This window comes from Arabidopsis thaliana, chromosome 3 (genome assembly GCF_000001735.4).
Source record: "Arabidopsis thaliana chromosome 3, partial sequence".
NCBI lineage: Eukaryota > Viridiplantae > Streptophyta > Magnoliopsida > Brassicales > Brassicaceae > Arabidopsis > Arabidopsis thaliana.
The window spans coordinates 7,924,449-7,940,913 of NC_003074.8; the positions used below are offsets into that span (position 1 = coordinate 7,924,449).

Here is a 16,465-nt window from a genome sequence, read left to right on the forward strand (position 1 = left end):
TCCAGATCCTCCTAGATTTTTTTTTTTAAAAAAAAAAAAAAACATAATCCACTTAACGTCAACGTTGTGGCGGATATTTGGGGTAAATCATCAGCCTCTGATAAATGTCTTTATCCATAAAGGTTATGGTTTTTGCAATAAAATCTAGTCGTTGACCACAAGAAAACTTGGATAATATATATATAACGACTGAATTTATTCGATAATTTTGAAAGATTATGGAGATGGACGAAGATTAAGTTATGGATGGAAACAAGGATACTTTATAAAATTTGACACAAATTTGAGTATACTTACTTATTCTTTTTGGTCCTATAAAAAGAAATGTTAAGTTTAAATCCTTTAGTAAGGCATCTCTCGATCGATTCTTTCTTGTAATTTTCTTCACATGCTTTTGTAATAGACACGAGTTTTGTCAGCGGTGTCTCTTTTCTTTTACTATTTACTGATTTGTTATTATAATTATCACGTTTGGATTTCTCTTTCCATAAGGTTAGGTTTTGCTTATATATATGAATAATTAATGGTTGTTTAATTTCCTACTATGATTATAAAAAGGAAAAGTATTCGGTCATTGTTTTCTCTTTGACGATAACTTTCTCATATCAGAAGCCATCCAACAATTTGAAGCAGTTGCTTTTGGTTTTTCCTCCACGGCTTGATGATATGAAGTGATTGAAGATTTGTCAACGAAACTTTGGCAAAATGGTTTTGCTTACCAAAATGCAAAATCCTATACGAGAAACATCACCAAAGATGTTCTCTGTTTCTGTATTTCTTTCGTTTTATTCGTTTATGTAAATGTTACAGCTTGACTTTCTTAGTGTGCTTTGGGTTTAGATGTTGCATTATTTGTTTGCGATGTTGCATGCATCTTTGGTTAGTGAATTATTTAGATAAAAGCAAAAACATAACAAAACAAGACAAACGTAGACATAAAAGCAATAGAAACAGATAGACAAATATAGTCTATACTCTATATGAATAGTTGACCATCCTACATATGTGGAACTAAAATAGAATGGCAGTTTAAAGTTGATTTATGATGGCTGGCTACAAGTAGGATGGTCAACTATTGATGTGTCAATCTCATAACTCTGTACTATTTCCAGTTGTGCCTATTGCCAATACATAAGAGAATATGAACTATTTCATTAGCTTATAACATACAAGTTTTACAAAAAAAAAAAAATGATCTCTCATATATGGAATTCATATAATGACTTATATTAGTATCATTATCTTCTCACTAATTAAATTCATATTTGACGAAATGTACGTAGTATGTTTTTAACAATAAAAGTCCATTTCATTTGGCTAGCTATTTCATTTTCTGCCAAATATTAAAGTCTATCATCAGATAGTTTCACGTAGGTAGGTACAGAAGAGAATGTGAAGAAAATACTTTTCAAAAAGACCTTGACTTAGGAAAAAGTCATTCAATTTCCACAGATACTTACTATAGAAACTTTTTCGATCAAAAAAAGGAGAGGAAATTGCTAAGTTATTTCGCACCGTACGACTCATATTATTCCAAATTATGTATGTTAATAAGTTACAACATTATTATATACACACATTCACTCATGTATTCAATAATTGATTCTCAAACCATTAGCTATGTACGATACATATGCTTGTTTCTTCATACGACATTATTGTTTATATAGGTTTCACTAAAAAAAAACATGCAGACGGACCAGATATTAAAATATTGCAACAAAATTTTTCATACTCTAAATTTACAATTTTGCTCATCTTATCTAAAGCTATAACACATAACTTAAAGCAATATGATGAATTCATTGATATGTATACCGTAAATGGCTAAACCGCGTGAAATATCTTAGCAGGTAAAAAATAAAGGGAATTTAAATCATATTTATATCTTTATATTTTAATCAAATCTAAAACATCTTCTAAGACTATTAGAATTGATAAACAAAAAATATAGTTTTATTAATATATCCCAAAACTATACATGAAATTGTTATTCATGTATAGACTGACTCAAAACAAAATTTAGTAATGTTTTTTTTTTTGTAAAACTCTACGTTTTAATTTAAAGACTAAATTCAACTTTGCAAAAATATATTTGTTACTATTTTTATTTATTTTTCGTTGTTAACGTATGACAACTAGTTGTAATCAATTTACTAGGTACAGTGGACAAAATATTACATTAACATCCATATTTCAGATTCATCTCCTTTTCTCCAAAATAAAACAAGATTCAACTCCTTTTCTTTTTCTGAATAAACACGGTTGATATATATTTCAGTACATACCACTTGGTGTATAGTTTTGGGAAAGAAAAAATTACTAGAGTTGGAGAAAGAATTTATTGTAGCAAAAATGTAAAACCATTGTGACTGTTCAGCTCTAGCTAGATTCAATATAAATATAGTATCAGATTTGTGTTATATGCATAAAAAGAACATTCTTATAATCACACATCTCTCTCTCTTCATTCCCCAAGCATAGAATCTCTCCCTCTCTATCTATCTCTCTTTCACCTTTTCTTGATTCTTACTCAGAGAAAATTCTGCAATATATATCGCCATGATCCACACCGACATCGCAGAGATCTTATGCGTCAAACCCAAGACAACGAAGAAGACAAAAACAATGGAGGAAGATGTCAAGAAGACGACGACGATGAAGATAGAAGGAGAAGTTGTTGTGATGAAGAAGAATCTCCTTGATTTCAAAGACGTTATGGCTTCTCTTCTTGATCGTGTCAATGAGCTTCTTGGTCGTCGTGTCTCTCTCCACCTCATCAGCTCTCACCAACCCGACCCGGGTAACCCATTCTTTCTTTAACCCGACCCGTTATCAAATCCATCTTAAAGTTCTTGATTACTCTGTTTTTCTTAAATCATTCTTTGGTTAATAGTCACTATACTAAGATTCATTGTTGTTATAAACCATGATGTTGTGACAAACACATTTTATACTTTATCCAAATCAAAATCTGAGTGTTTTAAACTAAAATAATATTTTTGTGTACATATGTATCAGCCAATGAGAAGAGAGGAAGACTTGGAAAAGCAGCACATCTGGAAAAATGGGTAACAAAAATAAAAACGTCAGTAACCGCTGAGGAAACTGCGTTTGGAGTAACGTTTGATTGGGACGAGTCAATGGGACCACCGGCTGCATTTGTGATCAAGAACCACCACCATAGTCAATTCTACCTTAAGTCCCTCACCCTCCGCGGCTTCCCTGATGGCGAAGGTGGTGCCACTGCGATACATTTCATCTGCAATTCTTGGATTTACCCGAATCATCGATACCGCTCCGACCGCGTTTTCTTCTCTAACAAGGTAACGATTTGAGACAAAGTGGGTAATAGTAATATAATAATACTACTAATTTTATGGTTTTTATATTGGACTTGGAATTTCATATATTATTTTCTAACTAATCTTAGATTGCTCATAATTCTCCATGTGCAAACGTTATCATAAATATTCTTAAACCATAGGTCTTTCTTAATCTTTGTGTATCCATGTATTTATTTATTATCTAGATAGGTAGAGCCGTAGAGGGAATGAACTAATACATTTAAGAGGATACTGATTAGTTTGTTACATAGGAATTATCTCCTAATCCGTATGACCTAAATCTTTAGAATTATTTATTTGATTTAATAGATAGTTTTGGAATATTCGTGTACGTGTGTAAAACATATAATTGTACCAAAGAATGAAACCGGAGTCTATCTTTACAAGTCACCCTCTTCCTTTATTCCAATAATTTTCTAATCTAATAGAATCTTTTTATAACTTGATAACGACAACCATTTTAAGTTATTGATATTATATTGTTCTGTTTCATCTTTCTTTCTCTCTTTTTTTTTTTTTAGTTATTGTTGATACAACCTTGATTTCCTAACACAATAAAGTAGATGGGGCTGGCTCTGGCTCCACTATTGAGTCAAAAGTTAAAAAAGCATATATTGGTTGGACATTTAATTTTATATTTCTTTAGTAGTTAACCTAAATTTAACCCATGGATTAATGTATACACACGGTGAAGTTATAGTTTTACTGATTTTATTATTTTTCCTTAAGGCATATCTTCCAAGTGAAACACCGGAGCTAATCAAAGAGCTAAGAGAAGAAGAGCTAAAGAATCTAAGAGGCAATGAGAAAGGAGGAGAATTCAAAGAATGGGACAGAGTTTACGACTACGCTTATTACAACGACTTGGGTGCTCCTGACAAGGGTCCTGACTCAGTTCGTCCGGTTCTTGGCGGTTCACCTGAGCTGCCTTATCCTCGCCGTGGCAAAACCGGCCGTAAATCCACCAAATCAGGTAGTCAACTCAACATTTCAAACTTACATACCACATAGCAAATCTTGATAGTTACTTGTTCTAAACGGCACCGTTTTTTATCAGACCCTAAGTCTGAAAGCAGGCTGGCTTTACTAAACCTAAACATATACGTGCCAAGGGACGAGCGATTTAGCCATGTGAAGTTTTCAGACTTCCTCGCTTATGCACTCAAGTCCGTGACTCAAGTGCTTGTCCCTGAGATCGCCTCTGTTTGCGACAAGACCATCAACGAGTTTGACTCCTTCGAAGATGTTTTTCACCTCTATGACGGTAGTATTAAGCTCGCCAATGGTCACACCATTTCTAAGCTCCGTGATGTTATCCCGTGGGAGATGTTTAGAGAGCTAGTTCGCAACGACGGAGAACGGTTCTTGAAGTATCCCTTGCCTGACATCCTCAAAGGTACGTAACGTATCAACGGTTAGATATTCGATTCAGACCTAATGCTTTTTATAGATTTTGACATAGGTGGTCGTCTATTGCTACAGAGAGCAGATCGGCTTGGAGGACTGACGAAGAGTTTGCTCGAGAAATGCTGGCCGGTCTTAATCCGGTGGTGATTAGCCGTCTTCAGGTTTGATTTTCGTCATATCACAAACTTTGTTCTTATGAATATTTGAAATTATCAAAATTTATGATTACAAATAATTTGAATACACAAACCAAAAATGCAGGAATTTCCACCAAAGAGCTGTCTGGACTCTGCAAAGTATGGAAACCAACACTCTTCCATACGAACAGAGCACATAGAATCAAACATGAACGGCCTCAATGTCCAAGAAGTAAGTATAATATACACTTCTTGTTTAACAAGTAACAGAGATTTTTTTATTTCATAGCCAATGTAGTTAACTGCTGTTTGGTTTCGTTTTTTGTTATGTAAAAAAGGCTTTGGAACAGAATAAGCTATACATATTGGATCATCACGACGCATTGATGCCTTACCTGACACGGATAAACTCAACAAACACTAAAACCTATGCGACCCGAACCCTGCTGTTGCTTCAAGCAGACGGAACACTGAAGCCTCTCGCCATAGAGCTGAGTCTTCCACACGCACAAGGCGAATCATATGGATCGGTCAGCAAAGTTTTCACACCAGCAGAGAAAGGTGTCGAGGGATCGGTTTGGCAACTTGCTAAGGCTTATGCTGCGGTCAATGACTCTGGTTATCATCAGCTTATAAGCCATTGGTAAGAATATGGTGACATTGTGAAACATCTAGCATCTGATTTAAGTAATTTATTAATGTTTTGTCTTTAATAGGTTGCAAACGCATGCGGTGATTGAACCGTTCATAATCGCGTCCAATAGGCAGCTCAGCGTGGTCCATCCGATCCATAAACTTCTACATCCTCATTTCCGTGACACTATGAACATCAACGCATTAGCGCGTCATGTACTCATAAACTCAGACGGAGTTCTTGAGAGAACAGTCTTCCCTAGTCGATACGCCATGGAAATGTCTTCTTCAATTTACAAGAATTGGGTTTTCACCGAGCAGGCTCTCCCAAAAGACCTCCTCAAACGGTATACATCAAGTATCTTGGGTCACAAGTAACATTGAATCTTGTGGAACAAGTAACCTTACAATCCCATGTTTTTGCAGAGGAGTTGCTGTTGAAGATCCAAACAGTGACAACGGCGTTAAGCTTCTGATCGAAGATTACCCGTTTGCGGTCGACGGTTTAGAGATTTGGTCAGCGATCAAAACATGGGTCACAGAGTACTGCACATTCTACTACAATAATGACAAAACCGTCCAAACGGATACAGAGATCCAATCATGGTGGACCGAGCTCCGAACCAAAGGCCACGGCGACAAACGACACGAGTCATGGTGGCCTTCGATGCAAACCCGCGACGACCTAATCGAAACCTGCACGATCATCATCTGGATCGCCTCTGCTCTTCACGCAGCAGTAAATTTCGGACAGTACCCTTACGCCGGTTTTCTCCCTAACCGTCCTACCGTCAGCCGCCGGTTTATGCCTGAACCAGGTACGGATGAGTATGCTGAGCTGGAGGAAGATGCTGACGTAGCGTTCTTGAAGACGATCACGCCGCAGTTACAGACTCTACTTGGTATCTCCATCATAGAGATATTGTCTATGCATTCAACGGACGAGATCTACTTAGGGCAAAGAGATTCACCGAATTGGACGGCGGATGATGAGCCTTTGGAGGCGTTTAAGCGGTTTGGGAAAGAACTTGAGCTGATAGAGAACAATATTATACGAAGAAACAATGACAAGAGGTTCAAGAACAGAACCGGACCGGTTAACATACCGTACACATTGTTGTACCCGAATACTACGGATTATACGAGAGAAGGTGGGATTACTGGGAAAGGGATCCCGAACAGTGTCTCAATCTAAAGATAAACCCTCTCTCTCTTTAAGGTTTTTTTGAATTATTTATTTTTTATATTTTGGCTTTGCGTGTAATATTACTCTTATTTTTTTATTTTTATTTTTAATTATCATATATTACTCTTGTTATAATCCATGCAACAATTATTGTTTTGTTTTAAATTTTCTATATTTATAAATTTACCTGAACATTTAATTTATAAGAGAATTTACATTTTCCAAAAAAAAAGAATAAATAATTTTAAAAGACTTTCAAAATTCACCTTTAATTTTGTATGAGTTGTAAGTTTTTTTTGCCATATTTTGTAGTTATCGTAGTTTAATAATATTTTAAATTTTCAAATTCAAAATATAACTTTATAATTAAATTATTTAACTAATTTAACTATTTTTACAAGACTTATAATTCATTATTATTTTCAAAACAGCCAAATTCAACTATTACCATTCAAATTATAAACTATTCCAACATATACCAACAGATTTAATCACATTTAGTTGGATTCAACCAAATGTAGTTATTTTTTTTTTTTCTGTTTTTGCGTAAATTAAAACGCACACCACTCCATCGAATCAGTGAAATATAAAGAAGAAGCTAAATTGGATATAATGAAATAAACATGATTTTATTGTATTTTAAAAATATTTTTATGTTCGACATTTATCTTAGCACATTTTTACCGAGGTTATATCAACTAACATATCAATAACAATCTTCGGGCTTGCAACCCGTTAACTGTTTATTGTTAGCGTTAGGACCAATGGTGGACGTAGTATGAACTTGATGGTTTATGGGAGGAAGACAATCACATTCAGCAGGTGCTCTATCACTAGGGCAATGACAAAGCGGTGGTTCTGGTTGTGTTCGTGCTTCAGATTCCGATGAAAAATCCGCATGCAAAAGGTTTATATATTAAGTAATGTTGCAAAAAGAAGAAAGAAAAAACGATATTTTGAATTCAAAGCTATGGTTTCTGTATATACACACAAGATAAAACAATAAGGAGAGCAAAGAGGAAGTGAATGATAAGTTTCGCCATAGCGTTTGAGTTAAGAGAGAATAAACTTTTGTTTGGTATGAAATTGAATAAGTTGCTCACTTGCTCTATTTATATAAGAATTTTGTAAACTAGATAAGAACGTAACGTATGAAAAATATTAATAAATTTATTTTGGCTTCATAAATTCATAATCATAAAGAATTAATTAATAAAATACTTCATTGACTTCATAAATTTTGGCTTTTGTCATTTAATATGCAGAAATTTGGGCTCTTTTTGAGATATGAATTAGCACCAAAAACAAAATTGCTTTTATACTAGAAGGGGAGAATTTTTAGCTAATTAGCCCAAAATATAGTCAGAGTCTCTGCATATTACATGCAAAATAGTCAAAGTTTCTGGATATGAATATATAATAATAGTCATAGTTTTTGCATATTACAAGAATATCCGTCTTAATAGCATATTGATTGATGTTGTGATACATATATACATATATTGTTTGGATATGTATTGGTTAATGTCTGGTTAGAATCACATTACAAAAATTTAATATGAATGATTCTAGTTAATTTCCGCAGAAGAACGTATTAAAAATGTTCCATAAAATTGTTCAACGTGACGACCACGCTGTCTTAATTCTAACAATTGACTTCGAAACTTCAAATTCATACAAACGTCGCACGTGTGCATTTTTTTAGTTTTTGGTTTTAAAAGTTGAAATTTCTACATGAAGTTAATTAATGATCCTTGGGAGCAGAATTGGATCTCCTAAATCATTAAATCGCATTCGTCAGTATCAACGTCAATAAAATGTAGAAACTAATACTACTAAATAGCTTTCCTCCGTCTCTGAATTGGTTGATATCTAAAGTTAACGACGTAAGGGTACATATTATTCAAACATACATTATCCACAACATTTTAGGAATTTTAAAGTTATTTAACTATTAGGAGTAAAATGTAGTAGCTAACTGAATTTTTCTCTCATATATAAAAAATTTCATAAAACCCCTTCTTAAGAGAATTAAAGAAACTCAATGGCTAAATGTAGCCTAATATCACCGTAATAGACATGCAAGTCTAGAAAAAAGCGTATTTGGAACAGATCAATGTGATTATCTTCTAATTATATGTACTCGTTCCCCAAATCTCGTTTGTTAAATCAGAACCGTTGAGATAAAGACACGTGGCGAGATCTTCTGTGAGAAGACACGACCGACAGAAATCCACGTGGACCACGTAACTTAGACCTATACGCAGTCTCATCGTACGGTCTCCGGTAAAACTTCAGATACGGTACAAACGCTTCACGTGACTTCTCGCCTCCTCCACCGACATTGTTCTCCCGACGAAAGAACATCGCCGGCGACTGAAAGAACGAAGGACGTGGAGTTTTCCGATACGAAACCGTCTTTGTCTTCTCCGGCAACGGCGTCGATGGAAACAGACTCTTTCTGCATGCGGCTGGTTTCGCGTCTTTGAAACCACGCACCGCCGGAGACGCGAAGGGTAACGACCGTGCACTGAGAGGAGAAACAGGAGCAGCGGCGGAGGATGAGACGGCGGGGTTATAAGGTGACGTGTCGGTGAAGGAAAGATACCACGGCTTCAACGAGTTCTGAGAGACTGTGAAAGCGAATCTTGAAGAAGCTGAACCAATCGAGGCCGTTGATTTAATCGACGATGCGTCGAATCTTAAAGATGTTGATCGAGGATTTGATGACACGTGGGTGATATCTAGCGGTTCGTCGTAGTCTAGAGACGACAGTATCATCGTGGCCGTTGAGAGCTCCACAAAAGGACGAACACCCTGACAATTGGTACGAACAAACAAAACGTACTTTTGAGCTTATCCATACTAATCACAATTAGAGAATTAATAATATGTAATTAATGGGTTTAGGGTTATAGAATAATTACCTTCCAAAGGTAAGAGAAAAAAGAGGGAGGGTCGATGATAAAGGCTTTGTAAAGTCGGCATGGGTAATTATCTGCGATGATTTTTAGGGTCGCCAAAAGCAAATTCGCAAATGCAGAGGATGATCTGAAAAAGCCTGTTTTTTTTGTATGGTATTAAGAAAAAGGAATATTAATCGATTTTGTACAAATATTTAAATTGTCTAATCGGGTTTGAAATTTTTTTGAAGGTGTATTTTTGCAGAGAATAAAATGTACTTACATTTTTATATAAAGGAATAAAATTCGAAAAGGTTGATTCAAAAAAATAAAATAAAGTTTGTGCAGAACGTAAAAAAGCATAAATCTTTAATAGCGTGATACTAAACTAAGGTATTGATCTTTTGCATTGTAAAAATATAGGTATTTGTAAACTAAGGTATACGCCAATTATTAAATAATATTTGTTAGTCAGTTAAGCTTTTCTCAAATTTAAAAATATTATTTTAGTAACAAAAAAAGGTGAAAAATCGTATAAATATAGATAAGGAATCAAAAATAAAATTCAGACTGGAAATTGTCGTTTTGGCTGGTTTAATTACTCAAAAACTTAAAACTTTTCAAGACAACTAAATTATGATTAGTTAGTGGATAATTAACAGAAGAAATTGACGTTGACACATAAGGGGACAAATCGGACATCAAATAAATGCAAATACATGTCCGAGTGTTTTTGGTCCCGACATGACTCAATCCACAAAATAAGAAAACCAAATAACCAAACAAAATCACGGATTAGTACATAGAAATTTGGAAGGTTGCTAGGGATTAAAAAGTAAATTTGGAAACAGTAAGGCTTTACTTACTTGCATCAAAGAGAAGAACAAAGCTCTGTTCCGTGTTTCTGGACATGCTTGAAATCGCAGTCTCAATCGTGAACGCTACCAAACGCGTAAATCTTCAAACAAAACAGGAACGTTTTTAAGAATATCAATACAGTTTAAAATCAGTAATATATAAACTTACTGTTTTTGGGTATGCAGCTTCTGATAATCATGCTTAAAACGGAAAATCTGTAAAAATCAACCTCACTTTTGTTATCATTCATAACATTAATAATAACAAAAAAGATGGATTTATGAAGAAATTACAATAACGGGTCTTGATTCTCTGTCGTGGCCGGAGATGTAAGCTACACCGTCGCTAAGTTCCGTCGAGAACTCCTCTGCTCCCAATCGCTCTTCACATATATAAATAAAAACAAAAGCTTTTAAGAAAAAGTGTTTGATTTCTTAACAATACAAATGGAAAACACAAAAAACATACCAATATCGAAATTTTGTCTCCAAGAAAGACATGAACTGAGTTGTTTCGCTGCTTTTTTCACATTATCTCCTTTCACCTTCAAGAATCTCTCAACACACTCTCTGTTACAGAACTTCTCCTGTAAAAAAAGGTTTTGTTATTCATGAAAAGTTCGAAGCTTTTGTTTATGGAAAGTAACACATGCAGATATGAGTAGACGTACTTGTTTAAAAGTGAGTGGAGATTGTTTCTTGACCAAGCGAAGAACAGCTTCGACTTTCTCATCTTTCTTCCCCATTTTTTTTTATGAAGATCTCTTAAATCTCTCTGTTTTGGTTTATAAGAACGAAGAAACAGAGGATGATGAAGAGAAAGGAAAAAAAAAAGATTGGATGTTTTGGGAGAGAAAGAAGCTGCGACAATGATTGTATTTGCGTGTTTGTGCCGCGAGCTTCTTCTTGTAGCAAAAGAGATCTTTGTATCTCTCTTTCTCTAGAGAGTGTGTGTGTTGTTGTGTCTTACATATGTTGGAGACTGGAGAGACGTTATTGGCTGGTGGATGACGTTGTTATGTCGTTTTGCGAACGTTAAATGTTTAAAAGCTAAAGCCGTTGTGGCCGCCAGTGACGCCATCTAACGCCGTTAAATGGCTCTGCTTTGTGTGAACCAAAAAAAAAACTTGTGTTTCATTAATTAGTCAAATGTTTGTTTATTACTTAATCATGTGTTTAATATCCTTAAGTACTTTATAAAGCTTTTGCTAAGTGAGTTCTGTAACTATGATACTTGAACTTGTAGATTGTAATAAAAATAGAATAAATGTTTTTTATTAGTAACACCTAGTTCATATATAGTCAACGTCTATATAACCTAGCTCAAGTACTTCCAACGATCGACAGTGACGTTGGCCAATTAAATGCTTTTGCAGTAACAAGAGTTCTGAATTTCTGATCGACCAGTTATAATTTATTTTCCCTATAACTCGGTAAGAATGACATAACAAATTCCATATTTTGTTTTCGTTGCAATGTGACGTTATATAAGCGAGAAATGAAAAATAAACAAACGTTATAAGCGTGTCATTAACTTTGTGTTTGGAACACACATGTTAGTTTGAAGTTACATTTCATAAACTTAAGTGTTATGACGAGTAAAATAGTTTTGAAGTGACGAATAACTCTATAAATTACATTGATTACTATTTGACAACTAACGAAAAAATACAATGAAATTTGAAATAATATTCCAGCACTGTGAAGGCGTGAAAGAGGTTTTAATTGAAAACTCAAACTTAAAAATCCCTCTGTTTATTTTTGAAATAACAACATTTTGTGATTGAAATTGTTGATGTGACTAATTGTTACTATTCGTTTTTACTAGTACGTCGTCACATTTCGATCCTAGATGCAATGTATAGTTTCAGTTGCAAACTGTTGCACCCATGTCTGATTTCATCCAGTAAAACATATTTTCTATACCAGCAATTAACCAGATCAATTTACCAAACCCAACAGATACTAGTTAATTACTTTTGAGGGTTTAAAAGAACAGAAACACTCGTAATCTCATGGAGAGGAAAAAACCACATTTACATAATTAGTAAAAATATTAACATTAACTAGATTATAACTCGCGGTATACCGCGGAGACAATTGTTTTTTAAAAATTAGTATATATAAAAGTCTGTAAATTATATTTATCTATAAAATATTTATATTTTATAGTTTATAATTATTATTAAGTAACATCCTTCCAAACTCGTTCTTCCAAACCCGTCCCGTTAAAAAAATATGCGGTACACCGCTAATTTTAAAAAATATTTTACGGGATTGCAATTATATTTTAGTTTGTCAAACAAATTTTTGTTTTAAATAGTTGTCGAAATCTAATTCAAATATTGGAGAAATAAGATTTAGTGAACTCATAAGAAATGTATTTAGGTGCGTTTTGCTCATTTTAAGGGATTGCAATTGTATTTTGGTTTGTTAAATATTTTTTGTTTTAAATAGTTTCCGAAATCTAATTCAAATTTTGGAGAAATCTACGTGATATATGGGATTGAAATATATTTGGAATATTTTTTGTTTGTTAATCAATTTATTGCCAAAAGAAAATCAATAATTAAAAGCCAGTGGCAGCCATTGTAAATAAGTTCCAACTCGAGGATTTATTTCACAAAATAGCTGCAAAAATGTATATATAGATTACTAAACTATTATCTTTCCTCCGTTCAAACGTGCAACTTTTTTTAGTCTATCGTATCATTAAATTCGTATACCTGATAATTACTAGGGTCTAGGTTCCTTAATGACACAGAAGATTGTTTAATTCTACAAATCAGTCTTTATTAACCCTAAACTCTACTTTTTAACGGGTCAACAATACTGAATGACGATGGTGGAGTAAATATTCTTGAAAAAGAAGACCGTTGTCGTCACGGCGGCGACTTGCTCGTACGTGGTTAGTGGTAGTAAAATCTCGTACGTGGGTAGTGGTAGTATAATTACATAATGACCAGTAAAATCCACATGTCAAAAGCAAAGATTACACAAAAAAAAGCGAGTTCACGTTCACGTGCTCGTTTCCTAATGCTTTCTGTCTAATGTCCACACACCGACAAAGAAAGTCAAAAAGATAATTGATGATCTCTTCTGTATTAACTTCAATTAGCACAGTGAAAGGCACACGAAAATCGTTTAGTTATAATGATCAACGAGACGACTCTATATATAGATTGATGATAGTCTTAGATTAAAAGATTTTTATTTTATTTTTATTGCAATTTACTTTGGCACTTCAAATCTTGAGATTGGTAATTGTGAAAGTCTCTGTTATTTTTAACCCTTAAAATCAAAATCAAATCACTCGGAGTTAGGACTATAGGAGTTATAGAGTCTGTATCATACCAATCATCACTTTTTGAAAAATCTATATTCTTAAACTTTGAGACATTGTTTAAGCCAGATCAAACTTGTTATATATTCCCTCTGTTCCTAAAATAACGATGTTTTGAATTTTTCACACAAATTAAGAAAAGTAATTTTAATATTAACTTTATTACTTTGTTGTTAATTTAATAATATAAATTCTATTTCTCTCTTGTTTCTATTGGTTACTAACAAAAAAAATAATAATATTAATCTACAACATCAATCTTCATAAAACAAAAATAAAATCCAAAACATCAAACTTCATGGAACAGAGACAGTATCATATAACTTACGATATAAACCCACATTTTAGTACTTTTCTGGGACTTTTTATCGATGATATTTCTTCACTATTTTTTTTCTCTAAGAAATGTATTGAACATGGAAATTTTGACCTACTTTTCTAAATAATATTTTCAAAATTTGAAATCTAAATGTATCTAATTTTATTGCATCGATGGTCCTCACTATTCCATCTAAAATGTGTTAAGTGGTGGGGATAAGGAAAAGTGATTATGTAATTATGATGCTTAATCATTAAGAAGAATTTAGGTGGGATGGTTCATTTTAAGAAGTTTACAAAGGAGAAATAGAAAACTAGTTATTTAACATTTACACCAAAAAAATAAATAGAAAACAAGTTTTTGGATATTTAAAACGATGAACATGTCTTTGATGATAGATTTTACTGTTTCGATATACACGTTTAAATGACAAGTCCGTAATGATTTTAGATATCAGCAAATAGTGATACGTGAAAAGGAGACGATTTGCCATATCGCAGAGACGCAGATGGGACAATTTAACTTAGTTAGGCCTTTATTGGGCCTGCTCATCGGCTAACACAGGTTTCTTTCGGGCTCGTACAACACATTTTCCATTCGTTGGATCATAAAATGCTTACACTTACGCAACTAAAAATCATTAATCGATTTTAATTTTAATTATTTATGGTCTTTCTTACATGATATTAAATAATTCGTAATGCAAGAAAGACCATAAATAATTGAATTTAAAATCGTTATATCAACAAGATACGTTACTAATCATATAAACATATCAAATCAATAATAGATGAAGTCTCTCCATAAATGATAAATCAAAGAAGAGGAAGAATACTGAAACTAATGATTATACAAAAAGTGTGTTATTTTTCGATTCAAGCCTTTAACTTGAGAAACTTTTTCTTCATTTTATGAGGAATTAAGTTGTTTAATTATAAAGTTAAATTACACAAAAGAACTATCAAGTATATGTACCCATTATTTTGTATAGAAAGTTGTTTCAAAAACAATGGTGTGTATAAATTAGAAATGGTGGTATTGGTGAGATTGATTTTAAAGCAAGGAAAGAAAAAGGTAATTGCCGACTTCTAAGGCACCCTAACATTACCACTGCTGTCCCTCCACATTTGTCATTTGCTTCCATATTTACTCTTTTCTTCATTTTTATTTTAGTTTTCTCTCGCGTAAAATCATCTTTAGAGGTTGGTCCAAATTGGTATACCTTTAACACGAATCTACAATTTTGTAGTTTACTGAGATTGGCCCACACACTTCTTTTGCGGGTCCAAAGGCCATATTTTTACATTAAAACATTCGATGCTTATTGGTTCATTGACCATTATTTTAGAATCTATGTCTTAAATATTATTTAACCATTTTAGATCGTTTACATGATCATTACAAAAAGTTGATTTTATTATTCACACCAAAAACTAACTCTCGAAAAAACATAACAAATTGTTGATGAATCCACGATCTCTCTGCATCCCAAAAATCTGATAGACAACACTATAATCACATTAAATAGTTTTGTATACATGATTAGGACGAAACCTCTCTACCTATATGCTAGAAATCTTCAATAATCTTATCACTATTAATTTATAATATATAATAATCCCATATTCATTAGAATAGAAATCAAAACACAACTTGGTGTGAAATTATACCCTTGTCGGTCAAAGAGTTTTCAAAAACCTATATGAATAATGAATAAATTCACCAAGAGTAAAAAAAAAAAACAGGTCAAAAATCTCTAGAGAAAATAAAATTCTACTTCTGTTAATACGTACATTCAAATATGGAGCATGCGTGTGGACTTAAGAAATGAAGCTAACATAAGGTTAAAACAAAAATAAAAAAGATTATATAAGGTGGCAAAAATCATTCATATAAAATATATATAGAAAGAAGAAGTGTGAAGAGAAAACATGATAGGTGAAATGGGATTGTTCTTGAGGGATAAGTGAGCTTCAAAAGATAGAGAAAAAGAGATGTTTGACAAACACCTAATACCAAAAGAGACCCCATCACAATAAAACATTAAGTCACAGTTTCATCATTCTTCATCGATATTGCGTTATACTTCATCAAAACTCATGAATACTAATAAAATTCTAATAAACTACTACATTTAATCTGATGGGATCCATGTGTCACGGTTAAAAGTATTTGGAAACATGTTTATTAATAAATTTGTAGAGAGAACAAATAAAAGAAAAAGAACAAAGAAAAAAGAAAGATGGAGATGGTGGCTTGGGCCATACTTAATAAAAGGAACATATAAAACACGTTGATGTGGCTGCCTGCATTCCTTATTATCCAAGGTGGAG

The 16,465-nt window shown here is 33.2% G+C and overlaps 2 protein-coding genes across 2 annotated transcripts; one reads left to right on the forward strand and one right to left on the reverse strand.

Moving 5' to 3' along the window:
- The first annotated feature begins 2,279 nt into the window (after positions 1-2,279).
- Positions 2,280-6,903, forward strand: LOX5 (PLAT/LH2 domain-containing lipoxygenase family protein). The gene is made up of 9 exons (NM_113137.4): positions 2,280-2,803; positions 3,022-3,326; positions 4,077-4,320; positions 4,405-4,743; positions 4,830-4,915; positions 5,016-5,123; positions 5,230-5,534; positions 5,608-5,871; positions 5,951-6,903. The coding sequence occupies exons 1-9, from the start codon at positions 2,563-2,565 to the stop codon at positions 6,717-6,719; spliced, it is 2,661 nt and encodes an 886-aa protein (NP_188879.2). The 5' UTR covers positions 2,280-2,562; the 3' UTR covers positions 6,720-6,903.
- Positions 6,904-8,670: 1,767 nt separating this feature from the next.
- Positions 8,671-11,477, reverse strand: AT3G22410 (Sec14p-like phosphatidylinositol transfer family protein). The gene is made up of 7 exons (NM_113138.4): positions 11,142-11,477; positions 10,940-11,057; positions 10,765-10,853; positions 10,640-10,686; positions 10,480-10,571; positions 9,638-9,771; positions 8,671-9,527 (listed from the first exon to the last, which is right to left on the reverse strand). The coding sequence occupies exons 1-7, from the start codon at positions 11,214-11,216 to the stop codon at positions 8,880-8,882; spliced, it is 1,203 nt and encodes a 400-aa protein (NP_188880.1). The 5' UTR covers positions 11,217-11,477; the 3' UTR covers positions 8,671-8,879.
- Positions 11,478-16,465: the final 4,988 nt, after the last annotated feature.